The sequence below is a fragment of the Episyrphus balteatus genome, chromosome 1, assembly GCF_945859705.1.
Source record: "Episyrphus balteatus chromosome 1, idEpiBalt1.1, whole genome shotgun sequence".
NCBI classification, from domain to species: domain Eukaryota; kingdom Metazoa; phylum Arthropoda; class Insecta; order Diptera; family Syrphidae; genus Episyrphus; species Episyrphus balteatus.
Window position 1 is genome coordinate 140,976,445 of NC_079134.1, and position 8,305 is coordinate 140,984,749.

An 8,305-nucleotide genomic window follows, 5' to 3' on the forward strand; every position below is an offset into this window, starting at 1 on the left:
CCGAAGATGTCCCGAAGATGTCCCGAAGATGTCCCGAAGATGTCCCGAAGATGTCCCGAGCATGTCCCGAAGATGTCCCGAGCATGTCCCGAAGATGTCCCGAAGATGTCCCGAAGATGTCCCGAAGATGTCCCGAAGATGTCCCGAGCATGTCCCGAAGATGTCCCGAGCATGTCCCGAAGATGTCCCGAAGATGTCCCGAAGATGTCCCGAAGATGTCCCGAAGATGTCCCGAAGATGTCCCGAAGATGTCCCGAAGATGTCCCGAAGATGTCCCGAAGATGTCCCGAGCATGTCCCGAAGATGTCCCGAGCATGTCCCGAAGATGTCCCGAGCATGTCCCGAAGATGTCCCGAAGATGTCCCGAAGATGTCCCGAGCATGTCCCGAAGATGTCCCGAAGATGTCCCGAAGATGTCCCGAGCATGTCCCGAGCATGTCCCGAAGATGTCTCGAGCATGTCCCGAAGATGTCCCGAAGATGTCCCGAAGATGTCCCGAAGATGTCCCGAAGATGTCCCGAAGATGTCCCGAAGATGTCCCGAAGATGTCCCGAGCATGTCCCGAAGATGTCCCGAGCATGTCCCGAAGATGTCCCGAAGATGTCCCGAGCATGTCCCGAAGATGTCCCGAAGATGTCCCGAAGATGTCCCGAGCATGTCCCGAAGATGTCCCGAGCATGTCCCGAAGATGTCCCGAAGATGTCCCGAAGATGTCCCGAGCATGTCCCGAAGATGTCCCGAAGATGTCCCGAAGATGTCCCGAGCATGTCCCGAGCATGTCCCGAAGATGTCTCGAGCATGTCCCGAAGTTGTCCCGAAGATGTCCCGAAGATGTCCCGAAGATGTCCCGAAGATGTCCCGAAGATGTCCCGAGCATGTCCCGAAGATGTCCCGAGCATGTCCCGAAGATGTCCCGAAGATGTCCCGAAGATGTCCCGAAGATGTCCCGAAGATGTCCCGAGCATGTCCCGAAGATGTCCCGAAGATGTCCCGAAGATGTCCCGAGCATGTCCCGAAGATGTCCCGAGCATGTCCCGAAGATGTCCCGAAGATGTCCCGAAGATGTCCCGAAGATGTCCCGAAGATGTCCCGAAGATGTCCCGAAGATGTCCCGAAGATGTCCCGATCATGTCCCGAAGATGTCCCGAGCATGTCCCGAAGATGTCCCGAAGATGTCCCGAAGATGTCCCGAGCATGTGCCGAAGATGTCCCGAGCATGTCCCGAAGATGTCCCGAAGATGTACCGAAGATGTCCCGAAGATGTCCCGAAGATGTCCCGAGCATGTCCCGAAGATGTCCCGAGCATGTCCCGAAGATGTCCCGAAGATGTCCCGAAGATGTCCCGAAGATGTCCCGAAGATGTCCCGAAGATGTCCCGAAGATGTCCCGAAGATGTCCCGAAGATGTCCCGAAGATGTCCCGAGCATGTCCCGAAGATGTCCCGAAGATGTCCCGAGCATGTCCCGAGCATGTCCCGAAGATGTCCCGAGCATGTCCCGAAGATGTCCCGAGCATGTCCCGAAGATGTCCCGAAGATGTCCCGAAGATATCCCGAAGATGTCCCGAGCATGTCCCGAAGATGTCCCGAAGATGTCCCGAAGATGTCCCGAAGATGTCCCGAGCATGTCCCGAAGATGTCCCGAAGATGTCCCGAAGATGTCCCGAGCATGTTCCGAAGATGTCCCGAGCATGTCCCGAAGATGTCCCGAAGATGTCCCGAAGATGTCCCGAAGATGTCCCGAAGATGTCCCGAGCATGTCCCGAAGATGTCCCGAAGATGTCCCGAAGATGTCCCGAGCATGTCCCGAAGATGTCCCGAGCATGTCCCGAAGATGTCCCGAAGATGTCCCGAAGATGTCCCGAAGATGTCCCGAAGATGTCCCGAAGATGTCCCGAAGATGTCCCGAAGATGTCCCGAGCATGTCCCAACGATGTCCCGAAGATGTACCGAGCATGTCCCGAAGATGTCCCGAGCATGTCCCAACGATGTCCCGAAGATGTCCCGACGATGTCCCGAAGATGTCCCGAAGATGTCCCGAAGATGAGACATGTCCCATGAGACATGTCCCATGAGTCATCACTTACCGATGCCAGGAGCTGACTTCCGATGTTAACTCGTCGACGACCACGGCCAAACTGAATAATGTGAGTGTTGTGTGGCCCTATTTAAAGCAAAACGTGGTCCTCCCGTAGAAATATTTAATTTTATTTACTTTTTTGTTTTTGTTTAGTAGTAAGTAGGTTCACTCCTTCCCTGGGTGTGATGTTTTAATTTTTTTTTTCTTGATGGACAAAGTCAGATTTGTAGAGTTTTCAGAGCCAACCTTTTCTAGTTTTTCGTGGCATGATTCTGGAGCGTGGAGCGAAATAGGATGCAGTCATTCAAAAAATTTTTAAATATAACTTTTTTATTTATAAAGTTTTTTATAAGAAAATTTTAAACTTAGTAATAAAATAGTATTTTAGTTTAGTGTTTCAGTTCGATACGATAATTGAAAGTAGTCTAAAATTGATTTGGGATATTTCCATCCCCCAATACCCTTCCTCTTTTAACCAAGTTTTATTTTAGGAAGCTCTGGTTTGGTTTTTTAAGTTTTTACTGTTGACATTTTGATACTGTCTTAAATTGTGGAAAATGAAACTAGTTTTCGTGAATTTGTAGGTACTGACTTTTTAATTTGGCATGAAATTTGATATTTAAGAATTATTTTGAAATTGCTTATGTTCGGGATACATGGTAGAGATAGGTCACTCCAACTCGTTATACTTGATTTTGTTTTGTATACTTATTTTTTTTTTGTCAATCAAAAAGCTCTGTGGCTGATAGTCAATTAAGTTTTATATTCGATTTAGTTTACTTGTTAAAAAACAACTTCCCAAAATATTCATCTAGTAACATTTAATTTTTCAAATTTATATTTTCATTTTTGTTCTTGTTTTTTCATTATTCTTGTTTTTAAAATCTAGTAGGAAACAATAAAAAGTTATTTTTTGTAAAAAAACTTAAATCAAATTTGTATTGATATTAACATCTACATTGGTGACCTCGTATCAAGAACATTCTTTTATTATATTGAATTATTAATAAAAGATTCATTTACAGAATTTTTCTTGTCGACTCAGAATCAAATTTTCAGTTTTAATTTTGAAACAAAATGCCTGATGATAAAAATTTGGACAATCAGGATAGTTCTACGTTCTCCAAAGGTGAAATGCACCATGTAAGCATCAAACCACCAGCTTTTTGCAAAGAACGACCGGAACTGTATTTTATTCAAATGGAATCTCAGTTTGCTATTGCTAAAGTGACGCGCGATGAAACAAAGTACCATCATGTTATCGGTTCTTTAGATGCGCAAGTACTGATGCAAGTAGCTGATATTGTTTGCAAGCCACCAGATGTCGACAAATATGAAACTGTAAAGAATGCACTCATCACAGAATACACAGATTCCGATCAGAAGAAGCTGAGAAAACTAGTGAAAGAAGTTGAATTGGGTGATTTAAGGCCAACACAATTGTTGAAACGAATGAAAGAGCTTTCAAATAATAAATTACCCGATGATGTTTTGAAATCATTCTGGCTTGAGCGTTTACCCGAGCAAGTCCGTGCTGTTATCTCAATAGGAAGTGGTGATTCAATGGACATGGCCAAGCAAGCAGATCAAATGATGGATATGCTAAGCTTCTCTAATGTGTCTGCAATCAAAAACGAATCGCCCCTTGAAAAAAAGATTGATGAGCTACAAAAACAAGTTGAAGAGCTTCGTATGTCAAGAAATCAAGCTCGCGTAAATAAAAATGACTCCAGGGAAAGAAAACGTGTTGGAAGCAAATCAAGACCAAGGTTTCCGTTCTGCAAATATCATTGGCGTTTTGGCTCGAATGCGAAAAAATGCGTTGATCCTTGTCAGTTTAAGAAGCTTGACATGAATTCGGAAAACTAGAAGAAGCTCTGTTAACACCAGCGACGCACAGAGCATCAACAACAAAAAGTCGTCGTCTATTTTTAAATGACCGTAAATCTAATCAAAGATATCTCATTGATACGGGAGCTGATTTTTCAGTGATTCCTCCAAACAAAAACGACAAGCCAAACTCATATTATTCATTATATGCAGCAAATGGATCATCGATAAAGACATATGGAACACGAATTATTTCAGTCGATTTTGGTTTAAGAAGAAAAATGGACTGGATGTTCGTTGTTGCTGACGTTACAAAACCAATCATCGGAGCTGATTTTTTGCATGAATTTGGACTGCTTGTGGACTTAAGAAGAAAGAAACTTATTGATACGACAACAAATTTAGAGGTAAGTGCAATTGAATGTACAAGCGAAAGCGAAAAAATTTTTACATTTGCACAAGATTTACCGACCCCAATTAAGTTAATACTTGATGAGTATCAAGACCTTACAAAGCCATTTAAAGTTTTAGCTTCATATCCAAGCACCAATGTTCGCCATCATATAGTTACATCAGGTCCTCCAATTCACTCCAAAGCTCGCAGACTTAATTCTGAAAAGTTTGAAATTGCGAAAAAGGAATTTGATTATATGCTTAAGCAAAATATATGTCGACCAAGCAGTAGCCAATGGGCGAGTCCACTTCATCTGGCACAAAAAAAAGACAAAAACTCGTGGCGACCATGTGGAGATTATCGCAGGCTAAACGCGCAGACTCAGCCAGATCGATATCCAATTCCGCATATTCACGACTTTACTCAAAAAATGTCTAACAAATCGATTTTTTCTAAGATTGATTTAGAACGAGCATATCATCAAGTCCCCATAGCAGAAGAGGATCGTGACAAGACAGCAATCATAACTCCATTTGGACTCTTCGAGTTCAATGTGATGACGTTCGGCCTTCGAAATGCTAGTCAGACTTTTCAGAGGTATATGAATCAAATATTTCAAGACCTTGACTATGTCATCGTGTACATAGACGATATCTGCATTGTATCAAATACTTATGAAGACCACGAACAATGTTTGAAAGTTGTATTGCAACGTCTTCGTGAAAACAACCTCAGAATAAATGTTTCGAAATGTGTTTTTGCACAAACTGAAATTAATTTTCTTGGGTATAAAATCACAAAAGATGGAATCGCTCCAACCACGGAAAAAGTAGAAGCTATAATGAGTTTTCCAAAACCTAAACTCTCATTCGAACTTAGAAAATTTATAGCCATGCTCAATTTTTACCGACGATCGCTCCCCAACGCAGCATTTTTGCAAGGAAGACTCCAGAAGCTAATCAAAGGCAACAAGAAAAAGGACAAAACAGTACTTCTGTGGAACACAGAGGCGGAAGAAGCATTTGAAGAATGTAAAATACAACTCGCCAATGCTGTGCTCCTAGCTCATCCTTCGCCAAATGCAAAGCTGGTTCTGCACGTTGATGCAAGTAATTTCTGCGTTGGAGCAGCAATTCATGAGTTGATCGAAAAAGAACTAAAACCACTTGGATTTTTTTCCAAGAGAATGTCTGATTCCCAAAAAACACAAAGCACTTTCGACCGAGAACTATTAGCAATGTATCAATCAGTCAAATATTTCCAGTATCTCATTGATGGTCGAGATTGTACAATTTTAACGGATCACAAACCACTTACGTTTGCTTTCAAACAGAAACCAGAAAAATCGACACCAAAACAATCTCGTCAACTAAATTTCATCAGTGAGTTCACAACAGATATACAACACATTTCGGGAAAAGACAACATAGTTGCTGATCTTCTCTCCAGGATTGAAACAATCTTCGATGGTGACCAAATTGATTTTAAAAAACTAGCCGAAGACCAAAAACACGACAGCGAATTGAAGAACCTTAGAAAAGAAACGTCCCTGCAGCTCAAACTTATTCAAGTACCAAACACAAATTCTTCGTTGATGTGCGACGTCTCCACAGAACGCATTCGTCCTTACGTCACAAAAAGTTTTCGAAAACAGGTTTTCAATTCCATTCACAATTTGGCACATCCAGGTAAAAAATCTACTGTTAAGTTATTATCAGAACGTTTTGTGTGGCTCAATATGAGTCACGATATAAGAAATATGGTAAATACTTGCATTAAATGTCAAAAAACTAAAGTAAACCAACACAACCGATCGGCATTAAAAGAATTTCCAGTGCCAAACAGACGTTTTCGACACATAAACATAGATTTGATTGGCCCTCTTCCACTTTCTGCAGGTTTTAGATATTGCCTAACATGCATTGACCGATTTACACGTTGGCCCACGGCAATTCCTCTGCAAGACATAACAGCCGAAACTGTTGCTAGAGCGCTTGTTCACGGTTGGATAGCAAATTTTGGTGTACCGGAAGCAATTTCAACAGATCAAGGCACACAGTTTGAGTCAAAGCTTTTTAAGGAGCTATCAAACTTAATTGGTTCAAAACATTTTCGGACTACGGCATACCATCCGCAAGCCAATGGTATCATCGAAAGGATGCATCGTACACTAAAGACTGCTATAAAATGTCATACCAACAGCGACTGGATCGAGTCACTGCCGATTGCCTTACTGGGACTTCGAACTACTTTTAAAGAAGATCTCAAAGCAACACCGGCTGAAATGGTTTTTGGAGAAACAATAAAGTTACCAGGAGAATTTTTCACTACACAAACAGATGAGTACGTAGAGAGTGATTTCGTCAATAATTTACGGAAAGTCATGTCAAAATTGAAACCTGTAGCGACATCAAATCATTCTTCAAACAAAGTTTTTATTCAAAAAGAACTTACAAGTTGCTCTCATGTGTTCGTTAGAGACGATTCTGTTCGTGCTCCTCTAAAATCATCATATGATGGCCCATTTAAAGTCATTAATCGAAATGATAAAAACTTTGACATCGAAATGGGAACAACAATCAAAAGAATAAGCATCGACAGACTTAAGGCGGCACATATAGCAAACGAACCTGAAAATTTCATCGATAATCAAAAATTAAAAACTAAACTCAAGACTTCAACCAAATTAAATCCAAATCCAAATGAATCCACAAACTCAAACATTCCTAAGACGACTCGCAGCGGCAGAAAGGTCCATTTTCCCAAACGTTTATCAAACTTCATCTAACGATGAAACTGAGGGGGGAGTGGATGTGTAACATTTAATTTTTCAAATTTATATTTTCATTTTTGTTCTTGTTTTTTCATTATTCTTGTTTTTAAAATCTAGTAGGAAACAATAAAAAGTTATTTTTTGTAAAAAAACTTAAATCAAATTTGTATTGATATTAACATCTACAGCTCTTAAAGCTACGAGTTCAGATCATAAATTAAAAATGATTTATTTAAAACAAAAATATTATAATTTTTTTTTATGACAAAAAAATGATTTTTTTTTTTAACAAATCAAAGTTTGTAATTATAAATATTAATCAGAATCCAATGATGTGCGCAATGAAGTATATCTATTATAATTATCTGATTTAATGAATGAAGTTTTTTTTGATAAATATATTTTTTTTTGTTAAAATTACATCAACCAAATTTATTCAAGGGCAAGTTAATATTTTACATCGTTGTTCTGTCCATTCTTTGAAAACTGCCTACTTTTACCCCCAAACCACATTATTTTGCCCTATATCACCCTTATTGAATATTTATGAGTGAATATTTATGATCCTGAAATTAAATGTCATCATGCTTGGTTGTCTAATGAGTAGGCAGCTAGGTAGTCCTTAATGAAAGTTTCTATAATTTTTTTTTTATTTTTTTTTTTTTTGTGAGACCGCTGATGGATGAAATTACTTTGAAATAATTATTCAACTTTGATAGACAATTTTATTTGTAATTGCCACATGTTGGTGGTCAAAATAGCTTTCAGTTTATTCAAATTCATGGATTTGTTCATTTATTTTTTTTTAATTTTCTTAAAAATTTTTTGGTATAGGTAAGTGTATTTTTAAATCAATTTTTAAAGTCAATGGGTGAAGGCTTCATTAAATTTTTCATATTTAAAAAGTATTTTTAGTATTTTTTTATTCGACAAAATATTTTTGATTACATTTAACATCAAGAAAAATCAATATTTTTGATAAAAACAAAAAAAAAAAAAAACAACACCTACATCATTTATTATATTTTTATTCGTTTATTCAATTATTCGAATGATTTGCATAAAAATGCCTTACCTACTTTTGAGCCATCAATTTGATTGAAATCTATTGTGGGGTCCTCAACTCATGTCATATCTTGAAAATTGAAATGAATGAACATAAAAATACTTTTTGTTTCTCTATAAGGAAACTTGAAAAAAAAAAGAGAAACGAAAAACAAGAATGAAACA

At 39.2% G+C, this 8,305-nt stretch overlaps 1 protein-coding gene across 1 annotated transcript; it reads left to right on the top strand.

The window, feature by feature from the left end:
* The first annotated feature begins 3,155 nt into the window (after positions 1–3,155).
* LOC129911073 (uncharacterized) lies at positions 3,156–3,947 on the top strand. Its single transcript, XM_055988735.1, has one exon. The coding sequence runs from the start codon at positions 3,156–3,158 to the stop codon at positions 3,945–3,947; it is 792 nt and encodes a 263-aa protein (XP_055844710.1).
* The last annotated feature ends 4,358 nt before the right edge of the window (positions 3,948–8,305 follow it).

Coding starts and splice junctions, on each gene's coding strand:
- LOC129911073 (XM_055988735.1), top strand. CDS start 3,156: ATGCCTGATGATAAAAATTTGGACAATCAGGATAGTTCTACGTTCTCC.